Raw genomic sequence first — 21,124 nt, 5'->3', positions numbered from 1 at the left:
GAGCCATATGCACTTCTCTGTGCCCTAATGCATGAATTATGAATTACTGGAGATTGCCTCAAAATTTGAAGGTCTTTTTTATAATCAAAACCTACCTGTTGGCCCTTGGAGAAAGCTATTTTCCCTTATTTTTAAAATACATTCTGCTGGGTGGTGGTGGCACACGCCTTTAATCCCAGCACTAAGGAGGCAGAGACAGGTTGAGTTTGAGGACCTTTGTTGAGTTTGAGGCCTGCCTGGTCTACAGATGAGTTCCAGGACAACCAGGACTACACAGAGAAATTCTGTCTTGAAAAACCATAAAGAAAGAAAGAAAAGAAAATACACTCTATATATTTCTTTAGCTATGTATTTCCCCATAAGATTCCCTCCCTGTGTGGAAGTAGAAGAAACCAAGTCCCCCGTCTTAACTGGGAGTGAAAGGATACTGTCTTCAGAGGCAGCTCATCCTGGCAAAGTTGGAGTCTCTCATCTTAAGATGCTATTTACATGGTGCTATACACACACACACACACACACATCGCATGCCTATGTGTGCACCAGGGGACAAGAAAGGGACGTCTGTACTTCCTATCCCAGTTCCTTCACTTTTCAAACAAAGAAATAGTGCCATTAGTACTGAGAGGTTCTGTGTTCACCAAACAAATGACCTTGGCAAAGGCACCAACACTTGATTTCTTAACCTGCTGTGACAGTTAGCAAGCCTTTCTGCAAACTCTTAGCTGGGTTTCCATCAACACGCACAGTTTATGGCCCTTGCCTTTGAATTTGGGCACCTTTGAGATTGCTACAAAAAGAATGTTGCTGATGTGACGCTGTGTTCGGAGATGAGACCATGAAAGACGTTAGTTTTCCCCACTTTTCCTCTAAACACTCTTGGATCCCAAGTTACAAATGTTACTATTTTAAGATCACCGTTATGAAGAGGACACACATAGGCTCTTGGGGGGGATATAAAGTAATGCAAATTTTAGTATACGCTTGAAGCTAGGATATACATTAAACTAATTTGTTTTAAGATATCAATTGTAATCACCAGGGTACACACTGAGAAACTGGCCTAAAACTATGGTTTTTTTTATAAAAACAAAACAAAAACAAACCCTACATCTGGTGAAAATATAAAGAATAAATGACAGCCGGGCGGTGGTGGCGCACGCCTTTAATCCAAGCACTTGGGAGGCAGAGGCAGGCGGATCTCTGTGAGTTCGAGACCAGCCTGGTCTACAAGAGCTAGTTCCAGGACAGGCTCCAAAACCACAGAGAAACCCTGTCTCGAAAAACCAAAAAAAAAAAAAAAAAAAAAAAAAAAAAAAAAGAATAAATGACAATCGTGGGGAGCCCAAGCCTGGTTAGTACATCTCCAAGGCAACGGCTAAGCCTAAGACTCAGGGAACATCTCCGAAGAGGGGGTGGAAAGATTTTTAAGAGCCAGAGAGTACCAGGGCAGCTGCTGCTAGCATCTTCCAGACAGAACAGGGAAGCAGAGCCAACATGGAATCTCAACAGTATGGTTGCCTAGACAAAGACCTGCATAATGGCAACACCAGTTGACATGCCAACATGGACGGCCAGAATTTCAGAGGTCTCACCCCTAGATGAAGAGCTGCAGGCGATCAGTGGCTGCGGAGAGAAATGGTTTCTCCAGGGACGAGCTCTCTTATAGGTGATCAGTCCCTAAGTGCTCAATTGTAGACACATGTGCATGCAAGCAACACTAAATGGACTCAATAGTAGGTGTGTGTGTGCACTTCATAGTGAGACTCTATCTAAAAATTAAAAAACAAAAACTGGACTCAGTAGGTAGGTGTGTGTGTGCACTTCATAACTTCATAGTGAGACTCTATCTAAAAAATAATTAAAAAACAAAAGATAATACCACATTACCAGGAAGATAATTCATTTAGTAGAGTGTTTGCGGCACAGGCATGAGACAATAAACTGAATCCCTAGAACCCGTTGTAAAAAGCCTGACTCAGATGCATACATGCCAGTGATATCAGCACTGGAAAGGCAAAGACAGGATAATCTCTGAGGCTCACTGGTAAGCCAGCCTAACCTCTTCAGTGAGCTTCTACAAGTGAGTGACCCAGTTTCAAAAGCAAAGTGTGGGCTGAGGAGGTGGCTGAGCGGATACAAGCACGAAGACACGAGTTCAGATCCCCAGCACTCATGTGAAAAGCTGGATGTGCTGGCAAATGTGTAACCCAGGAACTGATGGGTAGGGCGGCGATGGCTGGAGACAAATGGATCCTGGAAGGGCGCTTAGCTCATAGCCGATCCAGCCAAGAAACTCCGAGCTCTAGGTTTAGTGTGAGACCTTTTCTAAAATAATTAGAAGTAAAGCAATAGAAGAAGATATTCCATGTCAATCTGTGGTCTCTACATACACATATACAGGCAAACACACTCACCCATATACACATGCATACAACACACACACGCACATGCACACACACGTAAATAAATAAAATGGATATCACCTGAGGGATGACATTCAAATTTGTTCTGTAGTCTCCGTATGTACATGCACAGACATAAACACATACACACAAAATAAAGTGAAACCGTGTGCCAGGAAAGCACCTGTTTAAAATAAAAGGCAGGGGGCTGGAGAGATGGCTCAGAGCTTAAGAGATTTCCAGAGGTCCTGAGTTCAATTCCCAGCAACCACATGGTGGCTCACAGTCATCTGTAATGGGATCTGGTGCCCTTTTATGATATGCAGGCAGAACACTGTATACATAATAAATAAATAAATAAATCATTTTATAAAGGGGAGTAGGAAGATATAGATATTAAAATAAATAAAAGACAATAAAGTATTGAGGATATAAGACACAGAAGACATAAAATACATAAAATATCAAAATGGACCCTATACATCCTATCTTTTGTTTGTTTCGAGACAGGGTTTCTCTGTAGCTTTGGAGCCTGTCCTGGAACTAGCTCTTGTAGGCCAGGCTGGCCTCGAACTCACAGAGATCCGCCTGCCTCTGCCTCCCAAGTGCTTGGATTAAAGGCGTGCGCCACCACCACTACCCAACTGTACATTCTATCTTATTGGTAATCACATTAACTTCAATTGATTTTATTTTAGGTAAATGACTGTTTTGTCCCAGTACCACGTGCATGCCTGTTGCCCCAGGAGGCCAGAAGAGGGCGCCAGATCACTTGTGAGTCACCCTGTGGATACTAGAACTCAAACCTGGGTCCTCTTTAAGAGCTAACCACTGAGCCTTTTCCCACACCCTAGTTGTATTAAATTTGAATGAGCTAAATTGTCAATAAAAACATAAACACTGGCTGACTGGATTTTTCTTTCTTAAGAATGTTATATGTAGGGCTGGAGAGATGGCTCAGCGAACACTGACCGTTCGTCCTAAGGACCCCAGTTCAATTCCCAGTACCCATATTGCAGCTCACAGCTGTCTGCAACTCCAATTCCAGGGGACCCAACACTCTCATGCAGGCAAAACACCTATGCACATAATGTGCATAGGTGTTTTGCCTACATATATGTCTGTACACCACATGTGTGCAGTGCCCACAGAGGCCATAAAAAAGCATCAGATCCCTTAGGACTGAATTACAGAGGGTTGTGGGATGTGGGTGCTGGGAATTAGAACTTTCATTCTCTGAAGAACAGACAACCGCTGAGTCATCCCACCTTATATTCCTCTCTAGTGCTGGGATTAAAGGTGTGTGCAGCCACTGCCTGGTTTGTATGGCTGACCAGTGTAGCTGTTTTGCCTTCTGATCTTCAGGCAAACTTTATTTATTAAAATACAAATGAAATATCACTACAGTGTGGAAAACAATACATTTTAAATACACACACATAACAATATTAATTGCAGAAGAGATCATGAACTTGAGAGGAAATTGTGGGAGAAAAAGGAATGGACATAAGTACATAATCACTATGAAATTCTTAAAAAACTAACTTTAAAAAGTGTGGGAAAAGACTGAACTATCATGTATATCCCTTAAATACATAATTATCATATGCAATTCAAAAATAAAATAATAAATTACATTAAAATGTGCAAAACAGTACCCCAAAGAAAGCTGAAATTGTTATATTAATGTCAGGAACAGTATATGTTTTATTTTTTTAGTTTTTCTTCTATTTTTGAGATAATATAATTAAATTTCTTCCTTGCCTTTCCTCCCCACTTAACGCCTCCTTTCTCTCTTTCAAATTCATGGACTCTTTTTTCATTGTTGTCACAAGCATGCATATATATATATATATATACCTCAAGCTTATTATTAACTAGTTCTTAAAACTTAAATTAACCCATTTCTAATAGTCTGTATTTTACCACGGGGCTCTTGGTTTATTACCTCACATCTTGTTTTTCCAACTGCTACTGGTGTCTCCCAAACTCCTCCTTCTTTTTCCCTTTAACATTGATTGGATTTCCTGCCTGGCTCTATTCTGCCTGGCTATTGGCCAAATCAGCTTCTTTATTAACCAATGATAATAAAATATATTCACAACATACAGAAGAACATGCACATCATTTACATAAATGTGGATATATATGTGTGTGTATATCTTTTTGGTCTGTATACTGTTACTTTTCAGTATCATATTATATATAATATATATATAATTTCTAAATTATATATATAATTACTAACTTGTTGTAACATTTTATAAAGTATTTCTCCTTGCTGGTCAAAATTCTCCATGTTACAGGGGAAACAACATTGATAAAATAGTTTAGCCACTTAACTCAAGAAACAATTAAGCAACAAGGACAGTGAGTCCAGGAGAGATTGATGTCTAAAATTGCTACAGTATTATTTTAACTGTCCATTCTTTCATCAAAGCCTGACAAGCTAAAAATGGCAGAGGAAAAGCCACAAATAATTCTCACCTCCAAAATATCAGTAAAACTACTGGCAAATCATATGAATCAGCATTTTAGGGTCATAAAAATAACTCAAATGCTTATGTTTGTCAGGAAATGAAAGGAAGAATTTGAGAAAACAGGTAGTATTTGTGGCAGTTATGCTTGTTGTCCTTCTAATTCTAAGCCCACATGAAAGTGCAAACATTAGCCTGGCTGTCACCAGAACTGTCAAATGGAGGAGGAAGTTTAAGTCCCTCAGATAATTATTATCTGATCTGTTCAGAGGCTCCCTGGAAGACCCCATTTATAAGGAGGGTTATATTAGACCAAACTTTGCAGTCACCCATAAAAAGCTATAGGGTTAGGAAGGAAGTTTTATAATAAAGGTGCCAATCTAGGAGGAAGAGCAATATACCTAAAACATTTATATTTCAGTTAACTAACACCATATCCCAAGACTTAATTTCTATTGGCCAAAAGAAACTAGCCTTGAAAAATGTAATAACTATCCTTATTATCAATCTAAACCTCAGATATTTAGGCAAGTTCTTATTATATGCTTCAGGCTAGACTTGAACTCACTGTGTAGGTCATGCTGGGCTTCATCCTGCCTCAGCCCTCCAAGTTCCAGGATAGTAAGCGTGCACTACCATGCCTACTTTTTCTACTTACCTCCTCTAAAAATTATGGCTTGTTTGAAGTTTTTTTATATCTATAACCATGATACAAATTCATGTATTCTTCTGGTGTTTTGTATTTTCATGCCTAGGCACCAATATCCCAGTATAATGTTGTAGACTGAGGAATCTGGGGCTGTAATGATTGAAAACAATTGAGGGTAAGTTGTAGTTTATATGCAAACACTCCTTGAAAGAATTATTTCGCTAGGGACTGGAGAGCTTGCTTAGCAGTTAAGAGCACTTGGTGTACAATCATGAAGACATCAGTAATTAAAAATGGAGTTTGTTGATCGAGATTTTCTGTCCCACCTGGTCCTACAGTCATTCAGTACCAAAGAAACACTCAGAGGTCTACATTAATTATAAACTGGTTGGCCTAGTGGCTCAAGATTTTCTTATAATTTTTATAACTTATATTTTTGTCTGTGTTTGCCATGCAGCTTGGTACCTTTCAGCAGTGAGGCATTCTCATCTTGCTTCCTCTGTCTCTGTGTGATAACTGCAGACTCAGTCTTTCCTCTTCCCAGAATTCTCCTGTTCTCGTCACCCTGCCTATACTTCCTGCCTGGCTACTGGCCAATCAGCATTTTATTAAAATATAAGTGACAAATCTTTACAAAGTACAAGACCATTGTCCTACAGCATTCCCCCACACACACACTTTTTTTCAAAACAAGAATTCTGAATCTAATCTCCCTTGTTTAGCTTTCTTCCTGACCATTGTCCATAACAACATGTATCCAACACTCTAAACAAAGAAAAATATCCATAGTCCATTTTTTGGGAATGTGGGCATAGTTTTTCTACTTCCTGCTGACTGGTGGCACTGATAATCTTATGGGGACCTAAAGAACATTTAGAATTATGATCAAGTCCTGACTTGAGTATCCTGTGAGGCTTGATCATCTCAGTCAGCAGTTTTGAATCTGTTCTAGATGTAGAACTCAGACATCTGGGCCATCTGGATTTCTCAGGAGGTCTTCCTTGATCCAACTTGATTTTTCTTAACCCAGAATGAATCCAGAGCCTCCCATTTCCTGTATAAATAAAAGCAAAGCCTCTTCTCCAAAATAACATATATATTTTGACTTATATTTTAAAGTCAAGGCATTTTCAAAATAAATAGGTTGGATTAATTCAGCAACATCTATAATCAAATGTTGTTTAGCAGCCGTAACACAATAACATATAGCATCCAGACTCTGTATTTTCCATCTTTACTTGGCTTTAATTTAAACTCTATTTTTTTCTTTTTCTTTTTAATTTTTGTTTTTTTGAGACCAGGTTTCTCTGTGTATCTGGCTGTCCTGGCACTCACTCTGTAGAACAGATTGTCCTTGAACTCACAGAGATCCACCCGCCTCTCTGCCTCCACCTGTTGGGATTAAAGATGTGTTCTACCACACCTTGAGCTCACAGAGATCCACCTGCCTCTGCCTCCCAAGGGTTGGGATTAAAGGTATGTGCCACCACACCTTGAACTCACAGAGATCCATCCACCTGCCAGAGTTAAGATCCCAAGACTGTGTAACACGCCAGCTGTACCTAGCAAACACCCATAAGTGATTCTAGTGCTGAGATAGATAGACAACTTCTTGCTTCTGCACGGACAAACATATGCAGCTATGCGAGCACGCGCACACACACACAGACACAGACACACACACACATGCAGGTGTATGTCCCTGTTAGCATGCATGTACATACACACATTTTTAATGTGTTTGGCATTTGTTCATTATAAATACAATTAAAATAATAACACAAAAGTAAGACCAGCCTAGGTTACATAGTGAGTTCCAGGCAAGTATGGCTACAAATTGAGACTGAATCAAAAAGTTAGGTATATGAAAGTTTAAAATAGTATTTTTTTTCATCTTTTGAGACAGGGTTTCTCTGTGTAACAGCCCTGGCTGTCCTGGAACTAGCTCTTTGTACACCAGACTGGCCTTGAACTCACAGAGATCTGCCTGCTTCTGCCTTCCAGTAAGGGGGTTAAAGGTGTGTGCCACCACACCCAGCGTTGTAATCTTAGTTTCTAAAGATACTCAAAATCAGTGATTTAGAAAACGCATTTGCCCACACACGGCCATTAGGGTGTAATGATGTGTTCTGTCTCTTTAAGAGACAAGCCACATTCACTCCCTCCCCAAGCCAGGCATGGAGGCACAGGGGGCAGAGATGGCTTTTTGGTTTGTTTGTTGGGCTTTTTAGTCCACAGCCTCACCATGTAGGCCTGACTGGCCTGGGACTTGTTATGTAGACCAGGCTGGCCTCAAACTTTCAAAGGTCTGCCTGCCTCTGCTGCTTAGGATCAAAGACTTGTGCGGTCATACCTGGCAGTGACACAAGTTTAAAAGCCCAGATCTTGGGAAGGCAGTGACAGGCAGATCCCTGGAGCTTGCTGACCCTCTGGTCTACTGGAAGGGCTCTTAGCCATGAAGAGACGGTCCAACAACTGAAGTAAATAGGCTCCATGCGTTGTCTTCTCGCCTCCACACACAGGGATGCATGCACATCTACACATACATGTGAATCCACACAGGGATGCATGCACACCTACACATACATGTGAATCCACACAGGAATGCATGCACACCTACACATACATGTGAATCCACACAGGGATGCATGCACACCTACACATACATGTGAATCCACACAGGGATGCATGCACACCTACACATACATGTGAATCCACACAGGAATGCATGCACACCTACGCATACATGTGAATCCACACAGGGATGCATGCACACCTACACATACATGTGAATCCACACAGGGATGCATGCACACCTACACATACATGTGAATCCACACAGGGATGCATGCACACCTACACATACATGTGAATCCACACAGGGATGCATGCGCACCTACGCATACATGTGAATCCACACAGGGATGCATGCGCACCTACGCATACATGTGAATCCACACAGGGATGCATGCGCACCTACGCATACATGTGAATCCACACAGGAATGCATGCGCACCTACGCCTACATGTGAATCCACACAGGAATGCATGCACACCTACGCATACATGTGAATCCACACAGGAATGCATGCAGACACATATACATACAAAGATACATTTCTATATACTAATAATGAACAGGCATATGGAAACTGAGATTAAAAGTCCAAAATCATTTATAGTGCTTTCAAAGAAAATGAGTATTTTCGAGTAGCTATAACAAATGTAAAAAGGATCTCAATGCCAAACCATACAAATTTCAATAAAAGAAATAAAAACATCTTGATGAACAAAGACAGACTCTGTTCTTAACATGAAACAATTTACATAAAAATGGTGTCAGTTCTCCCCAAAACTGGTCTATTTAATACAATTTCAATCAATGCCTTTTGTACTCACTATTTACTTCTAAAATTATGTGGTTATGCACAGCCCCTAGAATAACTAAAGATGTGCTGTCAAATAAAAATCGAATTTGGAAGGATCACTCTACTCCCTATTAATAAATACAGATGATCTTTGATTTATTCTGAAGTTTTATCTGGATAAATCAATTTTAAGGGGAAAATATCCTAAGACAAAAATGCCCTTCGGGCACCTAACCCACTGAACACAATAACGGAGGAACGCTCTACAATGCGGAATCTTGGCTGTTTTCCTCTCAGCCTTGCATAGGTGACTGAATGCTGCCCGCATCGCCAGAGACAATCTGGCTTTGGGTTGGATTTGGTTTAACCTGCTGATCTAAAGATTAGGTGTTAACATGAAAACGCAGCCGGCAAACACAACAGAAATGGAACAAAATGCATGCACGATTGATCTGATGACACTACGTGGGGCAGTTAAGGGCATTATGCAAATAATGAAAGGTGCAATGAGTCCTTGTACCTGGTTCCCAAGGAGGCGGTGGAAGAGGGGTGTTAGCGTGCATAGGAGAGAACTACTGGATATGCTTTCCTATAGAATTAGCAAAAGTGGTCCACGAGAGCTAGCTAGTCCTTAAGCCCCTCCATTCTAGAGTATTTCCCTAGAGCTAGTCCTAGCAGCGCACCATTCACGCCGTTCAGTATTTGTGCACTCTAGGAATAACAAGCTGAACAGGTGGGACAGGCACTTGTTTGGTATGAGACTTCGTGGAGAGAGGGTTCCCATCTGTGGGACTGAGGCAGTAAGGCCAAGCAAGCCCGGCCCGACTTCTGCGGCCATTCTGTAGCAGCAGTACTCAGGATGAGACAAAGATACCTGCTGAACTAGGGGAAGGATTTCTGCCCAGAGCCTGCGGCGAGGGGGCGGAGCTGAGCAGCCGCAGGTCTCGCAAGGAGGCGGAGAGCCACTGAGGCTGCGGGGTGGTGGGTGGAGCACTGGAGGCAGCAAGGACCCGGAGCCCGAGGGCGGGGCTGCAGACAGCGTTGGGCGGCTTGTCGCGGTGCAGCGCCGCGTCGCGCACTGAGCTGGCTCTGCAGCGGGTGAGCTGGTGAGCCAGGCCGATGGCGGTGTCGACGGCCCTGTCGGCTGCAGCTGCGGCTGCAGCCCTATCCGGCCTGGCAATGCGATTGTCGCGTTGGGCGGCGACGCGCGGCTCCTACAGCGCCTTCTGCAAGGGGCTCACGCGCACGCTGCTCACCTTCTTCGACTTGGCCTGGCGGCTGCGCGTGAACTTCCCCTACTTCTATATGGTGGCCTCGGTGATGCTCAACGTCCGCCTGCAGGTGCGGATCGAGTGAGCCATCGCCGGCCACAACGGCGGCCCCCCGGGTGGAGAGCGCCACCCACGCCACCCCGCCATCCCCGCCGGGCGGCCGCATGAAGGACCGTGGGGCCGCTCAGGGCCCAGAAACGGCGGCGCGGGGCGCAGGCGGGACTGCCTGGGCCCCTCCATTTTAGGCCTCCGAGGAGGGCCACAGTACTGCATCCCATACTGCAAAAACCCTTCGCAGCCTAGTCATTTTCCGCGGCATCCAGAGAATTATCAGAGTCTGGCAAACCTGTTGCCTCCGATTGGCCAGAAAGAGGGAGAACCCGAAAGAGGGGGTGCTACCGCAGGATTTACCAGGCCCTGTGCAGGAAGGTAGGCGCGGACAGGTTGGAATGGGGGCTGGTGGGTATAACTCGTTTGTGGAAATAGGGAATACGCCATGGCACACCTGCTGCGTAGCCAAGCTTGGAAACTAAAAAGGTAGGCAAGGCTCTCCCGTGTCCCTGGTGGTGGTTCCATGATAGGGTATTGGGAGACAGAGAGCCCCTCTCACCCACCTCCAAGCCTCAAGTCCCTTTTTTGTTTGTTTGTTTTCGAGACAGGGTTTCTCTGTCTAACATTTCTGGCTGTCCTGGAACTAGCTCTTGTAGACCAGGCTGGCCTCGAACTCACAGAGATTCACCTGCCTCTGCATCCTGAGTGCTGGGATTGAAGACATGGACCACCACCACCCTGGCTTCAAGTCCCTTTTTTGTAGAAGCAATCTGAGATGTAACCTGAACCCTGAATAGGCCAGTGAGCCCCCAGGAAGGTGCTAGAAGAGTAAATATTTGCCCATCGGTCTCCCTATGTCAGGTGGTCAGATAAAATGGACAGTTCTTTTCTGAACCAAACCTCAGGTCTGTCCCCTTCTTTGCATGCAGGCCCAAGGTTAGTCTCTGCAGCTCTGTGCAGCCCTTCTCCAGACTGCCTCCTGCACTCTTGGGGATGGGGCAGGGGACTGTCCTCTGCCTGCTCCTCCTGCTCTCCCTCTTGCTCCCCTAACCCAGTCTGGGGCATTCCTGAGGTTCTCTGCATTTGAAGACAGGAAAGAACAGGAAATACTGGTTACAATCGTCTCTTTCCCCCACAGCCTGCTTCTCCCATCCTCCCTGTCTGCCCAGCAGCACCTGCGACGACACTGGTGAGACCCAGAAGCCCATCTTCCAGCCATGAGCAGCCTGGCAGCCGTGTGCCACAGGATCTGGGGAAGTGGGAAGGATTCCAGCAGCAAGCAGCTGCTGCCGGGATAGGGTGGAGAAGCAGAGTGCACAGGAGGCCAACTCTGAAGTCTTCTTTTTTTTCAGGCCTTGGTCTTCTGGGTGATGGCTCCCTTCTCTGATCATTTCAAGATGGATCCCTATGTAGAGATGCCTGCCTCTGTTCCTGAGCAGCCCGGGGAGCAGCTGAGTGAAGAACCTGCCTAGAAGAGGAAGGGCCTTTCTGGTAGAGGCCTAGAGAGTGGTGGGGTTGCTCAGGCCTTCTGGCCCCACCATAGAAAAGATGCCAGTGTACCTCGGGTTATCTCCTAGCAACACTGTGAGGGAGACATATTCCCTCATCTCATGAACACAATGGGGCTCAAGTGCCGGGCTGGGTTTGCCCTTGTTACACACAGAAAAAGGGGGAACTCAGCCTGCCCTGGACCTGCATTCCCCCACCCCTTCTGCAGTCTTCTTCATGACCTAGAAGGACGCCAGGGTGGGGAGGGAGTAGAGAGCTGCCAGGGACCTAGGGAGAAAGAGAGGCTGTGGGTTAGGGTAGCTGGGCACCTGCCTTTCCTTGGAGTAGACTAGAAGACAGGCAGATGTTGAGTTCATGAAGAGAGAGGAAGGTTCAAGAACTTCCTGAAAGTAGTCCTCTCCATCAGGGGCCCCTAAGCAGGTGTGTGGTAGTGGACTACAATGATGGCATTGTGGTTCATGGGAAGTCGAGGAGCTACAGGCTGAGACCCATGGTATGGCCCTCTTTCTATGTTCCCAGGCTTGTAGCCCAATCCCAGGCATCACATGGGAAAAAAATTCTCCTCCAGATATACTGAGCACAGTCTGTCCAGGAGGCCCTTCTTAGGTTAGACTCTCCAAATGCCCAAGGATGGCCCAAGGGATACTTTTACTACTTACCTACACTCCTCCAAGCTTCTCCGTCACTGGTGTCTGAAGGCCATGCATTCCATTCCTGATATGGAAACCTTCAGCATGCTGGTCAGCCTTGACCTACTGGGAGAAATGAGTGTGGAGACAGAGGCCCTGCCTTCTTAGACCTCCTGCTCCAGGAAGCCCCTCCCTGCTCATGTCCAGGTATGGGCTGTGGTGTGAGGTCAGAGGCACTGGCAATGGACTGGACTCTGGACCAGGAGATGGGGGTAGAGCTAGGACTCTGCTTTGTGTTTGTGTCCCATTCTGGCCCTGAGTAGTCTGTGAGCCTCTGTTTTCCCCACCTCTTGGCTGCTTTTCTTCCTCCACAGTGCCCTGGCTGTGTGATGGGGTCGTGATGCACTTTATCTCCTTGCTGTCTGTATTGCAAGCAGTGGAGCTTCAATCAGCTCAGAGACTGGACCCGGATGGCCGTACATTTCCATGTGTGATGAACTCTGCGCTGCCAGCACTGTCTGGTCAGAGTTGCCTTTTCTGATGTTGCCACATGTTGTTGTCTCTCAAAGTTAAAAGAAAATCCTCTAGTTCAGTACACCAAATACTGCCTGGATGCCTCCTGCTTTTCTAGGGTGCCATACCATACCTAGTGTGGGGAAGTGGGTGGGGTACAGGACAGCATGCTCCAAGCCCAGCAGGGGGCATCCAGAGAGCTGAGCAGGGAAACTGCAGCTTCAGAGCCTCCTCCTAGACCACCCTTGACAGAACCAGCACCCTCCACTCCCCCCACACCAAGTGGGCAACAATAGAGCCAGGCCCAGAATGTTCCAGTTGGTCAAGAAGCATAGGTCTTTTCTTTGCTTCTAGAGACTGATGTCAGAAATGTTTAACTGAAGTTGAACTTCAAGGGTAAAGGGAAGTGTAGCTGTGATCTTGGAGGTCACTTGGTGCAGGTCAGAATTTCTGAGAAGATAAATGACCCATAAGGGAATGGTGCTGAATGCCTGCTTTCTCGTGGCCTTAGGAGTCAAAGTCTATTCTCTCAGAGTAACACTCCCCTGGGCTCCTCCAAAGAAACCAGGAACTGATAGGATTGAGGTGAGAAGGTGGTTAACAGACAAGCCGCCCAGTGGTGGTGCGCGCCTTCAATCCCAGCACTTGGGAGACTGAGTTTGAGGCCAGCCTTGTTTACAGAGGGAGTTCCGGGACAGCCAAGGCTCAGAAAAAGAAAACAAAAATCTACAGATGACATTAAGAAATTGGGGAAGATGGGTGGTGATGGCACACTTGGGAGGCAGAGGCAAGGGGATCTCTGAGTTTGTGGCCAGCATGAGCTACAGAGTGAGTTCCAGGGCTACACAGGAAAACTCTGTCTTGAAACATGCCCCTGCCTCCAAAAGAAGTTGAAGAAGATAGAAAGAGGGAGTGAGGCTCAAGGGGAGGGCGGGAAAGGAGGAATCTAGGAAAGTGGATGGTGAGCTCAAGGCTGGATCCCTCCAGAAGAGGCCAGAAGCCTGGGAAGGAAGAACCTGGAGAGTGCGGGAGGAGCATCCACCGTACACTAAAGAAGCATGCTTCAGCAGAGGAGTACAGCCAGAGTTCAGGGGCTCAGGTTATACTCATTATGAGCCTCCAAGCGCTCCCCAGGGGTCAGGGAACCGGAATAAGGACAGCACTCCTAGCAGTGGTGGAAGTGAGTTCGTGTGGCATCTGCCAGTCCAAGCACAGATCCGAGCCACTGAGCCTACCCTCTCCATCCTGCCTGCCTCATTAGCATGCACTCTCGGATCTCTTGGTCCAGGAAACCAGAGGAGGAAGGCAGACTTGGCCTGTAATGGTGATAGGTGGTGCCCAGCAAACGCCGAACCAGGCTCTCCGCCTTAGTTCTGCCAGATGCCTGGTACAGAGGTACAGCACAGCGCACCACACAGCGTGCACTGGTTTGTTCAGTGACCTTCTCGTGCTTGTGGGCATTCAGTGGTGGAAAAGCTGTGTGACATTTGTCAACAGGTCATGGAGCGGCCTAGTTACTAGGAAGAAAAGGAGCCGGGTGATGAGAACTGACCTCCAAGGAGATCTTGCCCAGTGATTGCACTGTGCTTTGCATTCTGAATCTCAGCATAATCCCACACCCTTATCCTCTGTCCAAAAAAAGAGATGGGGTCTAAAATAGATCAGGAAGGAGAAGCCCATTTTCTGCATCCCTGTTCCTGGGTAGGAAGAGAAAGGCAGACTGGAAAATGATGGAAGGGCAAAGGTAAAAAGGTCCATTCTGCGTGGACTCGGATAAGAAAGCTTGGGCTTTGGGGAGCTGGCCTGCTCCAAACCGAGCTCCCTATGTGGAGCAGCTAGGGCCATGCAGAGATGGGCCATCTTCTCTCTGTACCACCTCTGGAAAGTTCTAATCTTAGTGACTGAGTCAGGACAGAGCAAGTTGGCAGTAATCAGGCAGTTCTGGGATAAACAGAGCAAAATGTATGAAGAAAGTGAGAAGAGCGAAGAGCAAACAAACGCTCCTGTCCCTGATCCCCTGCTGAACCTCCCCACAAAGGCTGCGGAGTCTTGGGTGAATGTGGGGGCGCGGGGGAGTAGAATGTGAAACTGAGCTGTGGCAAATCCGTTCTTCGTTCCTCCCACTTCTCGCTTATCATTCCATATAGTTGATTTTTTTTCTATATTCAAAGCTGCCTTAGCCCCTTGTAGGAAGGTATTTTGCATTTCTCCGTGTTTTCTCATGCCCTTTGTTTCTGTTCACGGTTTTTCTGTTTTCTAGAAGTTTTTTTTGGGGGGGAGTATCATTTTTTTGTTTGTTGTTATGCAGTTTTATAGGCGATGAAATGACCACTGTCATGGAGGATAAATGCCTGGCATACTCGTGATCGGTTTCTAAATACATGCTTTTAGATGTAAGTAGACATGGGTGGGGCTTTTGTTTAGCTCCAGCATTGTGGTACCAAGTTACTTTCTTCAACTCAGCCAGGGGTGAGATACTTTTTTGAGGAAAGGGTCACATTCTGGGTCACAACAGCATTTAAGAATGCTACAGTCTGCTAGGTGGTGGTGGCACACAACTTTAATCCCAGCACTCGGGAGGCAGAGGCAGACAGATCTCTGTGAGTTCAAGGCCAGCCTGGTCTACAGAGTGAGTTCCAGGACAGGCTCCAAAGTTATAGAGAAACCCTGTCTCAAAAAACAAAAACAAAAAAAAGTGCTACAGTCTTCCATTGCCTCAAGCTGGGTACAATTCTCTCTCTCCAATACCAATATATTCAGTTGAGCCCATTACTTTCCTAAAACTTTTCTCTCTTCACCATTCATGACCCAAATTAAATCTTGTCTCCTAGTCTTTGTGGACAGAGAACTTGACCCCATTGTCTGTCAGACATCCATTAGGCTTATAACTATTTCAGTTTGATACATTAAAATGGCTTTTTATAAGAATCCATTTTAGATTGCTTTCAATACACATTAGGACAGTATGTGGTCATATGTCTATTGGCCACTTGTATTTGTCTTTTCAAACAGAAGCAGGGCGTTTTTAAAAAGAGGAAATGGGGTGTTCTTTTCCATCATTGATTAATGGGAAATGATTTCGGGACAGGCTGTCAGCTTGAATATGCGCGGTAGACAAGTGGCGCTCGTTCCATCCTTCACCCTCTCTACTAACACATGACACAGCATCATTTAGGAACACTAGCTGCTCTCCAAAGTGAAGCACACAGAAACAGCAGGCGGCCGGAACGATGAGTGGAACCGAAAGCGGGTCTGGGGGGCCAAGAAAGTCAGCCAGCAACAAACAGGCACCCCGTGCAGGGTGAGGGCAGGGTGGGGGTGGGGCTGGAACTGTGTGATTTATGCGTGCCTCTGCAACACCAGTGTACTGTCTGCCACGAACAGGAGCCAGGACATCTTGACTTGCTTGCTTGTGACTCAAGAAAGTTAATTCTCGTGTCCAAGCCGTGGCTTGAAAGAGGCTCATCATCAAGACTCAGTCCCCACGAGAACCTTTCTGTTAACAGAGGCTTCATACATGGCTTTGGGATGAACACCTGACCAACTAATCTAAGGGCTTAGGAATTTCTCAGCACAGAACTGTGATGCCATGAGCAGAGCCTTTCTGAAAAGGTTCCACTCAAACTCTACTTTGGGAAACATGAATTCCTTGCATTTTTCTTGTCCATGGGACTCCCAGCAATCTTTGCCAGACTGTACTCAAATGCATATTGCTGCAGCTCCGCATGTACTGAATGGTATCCACTGAAGCAAGTTCACTGAAAATTATACATTGTGGGATTTGGGTCAGAAACACAGACATAGGCTGGGCGGTGGTGGCACATGCCTTTAATCTCAGCACTCAGGAGCAGAGGCAGGCGGATCTCTATGAGTTCGAGGTCAGCCTGGTATACAAGAGCTAGTTCTAGGACAGGCTCCAAAGCTACAGAGAAACCCTGTCTCGAAAAACCAAAAAGAAAGAAAGAAAAGAAACATAGACATGGAACTCACGTCTCTTGAGTACTAACTGTGCTAGCAGGAAATTGAATAAATTTGTGCAATCCTGCGTCCTTGCCCAGGTTTAGAAGTCCCTAGTGGCAGATGGTGGAAGTGCAGCACCTGCTGGGCCTATACCTAGAACAATGTGGGCTTGGGTGGTGATGCCTGAGATCTGGATGTGTGCAAGGCTGTCAGACAAACGCTGTGGCATCAGGGAGCTATTCTCGTTGGAGTGAACTGCAGTTGGGGGCACTTTGATCCCATGCTGCCTTCTACCAGCAAGCAGGAACACTGAGCCCATTTGAATGTGCTTTCATGCCCAAACACACTTCCTGCCAGTTGCTCTCACCAAGGGGCACACAGCACAAGGAGACTCCGACAGAAATGAAGAGCGTCACCATGCCCGGCCAGAGTAATACCCACTGTTACACAAACACTACAATGGAGACAGTATTTTCTCACTAAGATCTTCTTTCTCAGGTCGAGCATGGTGATGCACGCCTTTAGTCCCAGCACTCAGGAGGCAGAAGCTGGTGGATCTGTGTGAGTTTGAAGCCAGCCTGGTCTACAGAGTGAGTTCCAGGACAGACATGGCTGTTACACAAAGAAACCCTGTCTCTAAAAACCCACATACACATACAAAGATTTTCTTTCTTTCTCACTGATGAAGCATTCAGAGCCATGACTAAAAAGATCAAACTTAAGGAGCTGGAGAGATGGCTCAGTAGTTAAGAGTGCAGACTGCCCCTGCAGAGGACCCAAGTTTTGTTTCCAGCACTCACGTTGAGCTTCTCACAACTGCTTGTAATTCTAGATCTGCAGAATCCAAGGTCCTCTTTTGACTTCCGTGAGCATCTTCACTCATGGGTATATTACCCTTTACCCGTCTTCCCATAATTAAAAATAAAATAATCATAAGACCAAACCTTGGAAGGGGAGTGGCTCATGATCTCCCACACATAACTGAGGAGCTATTGACAATTGATGGCTTCTTGGAGGGGGAAAGGAACTAATTTAAGAGTGCAACCCCTGGTGGGTAACCAATGTTTCAGTGGATGGTTCCCAAACCTGGGCCTATCTATTAAGCACACATCAGACAGGGTTGTTTTTTCGTTCCTTCCTTCTTTCTTTTTTTTAAAGACACAAAGTTGAGAGTGGGCAAGGAAGTGGGCATGGACCTGAGAGGCATTAGGAGGAGGAGTGAAAGATAAATGTGACTAGCATACATTACATGAAATTCTCAAAAAATTAAGAAATATACTATATTTAAAATATTAAAATATGGAAAGGTGCTTGTAATAATGTTGTTCGATATTAAATGTTCAATAAACATTAATTGTTATTCTTAGAAAAAAGATCAAAATTAAGTGTTCAGGTATAGAAGGTCCTGGGGTATGGATGTAAGTCACAGAAAATCTCTATGGTTAAATAAGAGAACTTCTGTTGGGAAATTCATGACACAGATTTCTGAATACAAGATGCTTTTAAAATTCAACAAACAAGATGAAAAATAGTTTCCCTGTGATATTCTATAGTTTATCTTTGTGTGCTTTTGAAACAAGATCCCGCTCCATAGCCAAGGCTGGTCCTGCCTCAGCCTCCCAAGAGCAAGGGTTACAAGCGTGAAATGATATCCACGTTTACAGTTCAAATGCTAAGAATAAAGTAAAGAGAATACTAGAAACTCAGAAATGGAAGTACCAAATTACTAAGAAAAGACAATCCATTAAAATATCCATATAGGATGCTGGGCAGTGGTGGCACACACCTTTAATCCCAGTACTTGGGAGACAGAGGCAGGCAGATCTCTGTGAGTTCAAGGCCAGCCTGATCTACAGAGTGAGTTCCAGGACAGCCAGGGCTGTTACACAGAGAAACCCTGTCTCAGAAAAACAGAACAAAGCAAAACAAAACAACCACCTATGTCTCAGTAGAAGCCCCAAAGGCCACGGGGGCATGTGTAATATAGTTCAAGCTCTCACATAAAATAACTGCTAATCCTTTTTACTATAGCCAGCAAAGTTAGCATTCACAATCAAGAAAAGTTAGGATTTTCCAAGATAAACTTCAATTTAAAGAAATCATGACTGCTAAATCATCACTGCAGGAGACACTTGAAGGCACCCTGTACACAGGAAGTAGGAGATAAGACAAGTGGGAGAGGGTAGTGAACTTGCTGGCAGGAGTAGGTCAGCTAAGGAGAACTAGGAAAGAAGGTCATTAGGAATACAATACCTCTGAAAGCAAATTCTCCAATTAAAAAGCAAAGACTGACTAGATTGAAAATGATATTTAGTTGTTTGCTCCTTCCACAAACACATGTGGGTAGGAAGTCATATAGAGTCAAAACATGGAGAAAAACAACAACAAAACCCCGTATGTCTTTAGCCATTAGGGAAATGCCAGTCCAGACTATAATGAGGTTCCATTCCTACTGAAGTAGAATGGCTATTATCAAGAAAATGAGACGGGAGAAAATTCTGGTGAGAATGCGGGAGGAAGAAGCCTTATGCGCTGCTGCTGGAAATATAAATTAGAATAGGAACTATGGAAACCAACATGGACTTTCCTGCAAAGACTGAACGTAGAACTGTCTTACATTATTCCGGAGTATATTCCCCAATTAAGGACAGCATACAACAGATACCTCAACACCCCTGCCCCTGCCCATCACACTGCTATTCACAACAGCCAAGCTGTGGAATCGGCCTGGGAAGCCATGAATGAATGAATAAATGAATGAATGAAGAAAATGTATAGGACACAAACAACCAAAGTGTTAGTCGTAAAGAATAAAATTGTGTCATTTTCAGGAAAACAGGTAAAACTGGAGACCATGTTAAATGAGGTTTTTTTTGTTGTTTTTTTTTGTTTGTTTGTTTGTTTTTTTGTTTTTGTTTTTTTGGTTTTTCGAGACAAGGTTTCTCTGTGGTTTTGGAGCCTGTCCTGGAACTAGCTCTTGTAGACCAGGCTGGTCTAGAACTCACAGAGATCCGCCTGCCTCTGCCTCCCAAGTGCTGGGATTAAAGGCGTGCGCCACCACCGCCCGGCTGACCATGTTAAATGAAATAAGTCAGATCGACATAGTGGCACACACTGCTAGTCCCAACACTCTGGGGTTAGAGGTAGGAGGATTCAGAGTTCAAGGCTACAAGCAAAATGAAATAAAGCAGGCTCAGAGAGAACAGGTTCATGTGTTTTCTCTCACGTATGTGGAATCTAGGGGAAAAGTCACAAAAGTGGAATGATGTGTCTTACAGAGACGAAAGAAAGAAGTTCAGATAAGCGTGGAGAGGCAGATAAGGGGGGATTTGAGAAAGCGAATATGGGCAAGTGTCTTCTATGTACGCAGGAAAACATCACAATTTATCTGTACAATTAAAATATACTGGTACCAAGTTTTTAAAAGGGTTATCACTACACGAAGAAGGAGAATAAGGATGTTTGACAGTGAATAAAGGATGTTTGGAACTTATTTTGTGTCAGGTACTGCTCTAAACACATAGACTAGACAGTACGTTAGTCAGGAGGGCTCCAGAAAAGAACGTACAGAATCCCTCTATGAAGAAAAATTAATCGAGGCTCAGAGAAGTAAAGCAACTTGCTGACGGCCAGACATGCGGCAGAGTGACTTTGTGAGCCAGATAGTTTGACTCATGCTTTGGAGGTCCAAAAGCCTCGTGCCAAAAAATGAAAGAAAGAAAGAAAGAAAGAAAGAAAGAAAGAAAGAAAGAAAGGAAGGAAGGAAGGAAGGAAGGAAGGAAGGAAGGAAGGAAGGAAGGAAGGAAGGAAGGAAGGAAGGAAGGAAGGAAGAGAAAGAAGGAAGGAAGGAAGGAAGGAAGGAAGGAAGGAAGGAAGGAAGGAAGGAAGGAAGGAAGGAAGGAAGGAAGGAAGGAAGAAGAAAAATAATTTATCTGAGGTTAAATTGAGGAGTAGCAGACTATTTTTTTTTTTTTTTGGTGGGGTATAGGAGCATAACAGGAATGTCCTTGTCCCCACAGATCTCCAGGGAAATTAGGAATGTTAAACCTGCAGGATTGTCTTTCCAATGGAAAAGATGTTTTAAAAAACAACAACAAAAAAAAAAAACAAAAAACAAACAACAAAAAAAAGTTCTTTTATCCAGAAAGCTTGGAACTGAAAGTAATTAATAGTTTAGTGACCTGTTATCTGTGTGCTCACAAACAAAAAGAGATGCCAAATGGTCTTAATGCCTCTTGAGATCATCCATAGAGCCAGAAGCTCCCACAAGCCCCCACAACCAGAACCAGAGGTGA

The 21,124-nt window shown here is 44.8% G+C and overlaps 1 protein-coding gene across 3 annotated transcripts; it reads left to right on the top strand.

Annotated features, from left to right (window-relative positions):
* Positions 1 to 9,912: 9,912 nt before the first annotated feature.
* Positions 9,913 to 12,950, top strand: LOC130867726 (small integral membrane protein 10-like protein 2A). 3 transcript variants are annotated; one of them, XM_057759866.1, is made up of 4 exons: positions 9,913 to 10,596; positions 11,357 to 11,407; positions 11,571 to 12,563; positions 12,731 to 12,950. In XM_057759866.1, the coding sequence occupies exon 1, from the start codon at positions 10,016 to 10,018 to the stop codon at positions 10,250 to 10,252; it is 237 nt and encodes a 78-aa protein (XP_057615849.1). In that variant the 5' UTR covers positions 9,913 to 10,015; the 3' UTR covers positions 10,253 to 10,596; positions 11,357 to 11,407; positions 11,571 to 12,563; positions 12,731 to 12,950. The 3 variants fall into 3 exon arrangements, with proteins under 3 accessions (XP_057615849.1, XP_057615848.1, XP_057615850.1); XM_057759865.1 differs by having other exon boundaries at positions 11,571 to 12,950; XM_057759867.1 differs by lacking the exon at positions 11,357 to 11,407 and having other exon boundaries at positions 11,571 to 12,950.
* Positions 12,951 to 21,124: the final 8,174 nt, after the last annotated feature.

This window comes from Chionomys nivalis, chromosome X, assembly GCF_950005125.1.
Source record: "Chionomys nivalis chromosome X, mChiNiv1.1, whole genome shotgun sequence".
NCBI classification, from domain to species: Eukaryota; Metazoa; Chordata; class Mammalia; order Rodentia; family Cricetidae; genus Chionomys; species Chionomys nivalis.
The sequence above is the reverse complement of the archived record's forward strand: the minus strand, read 5'-3'. Positions and strand labels throughout refer to the sequence as shown.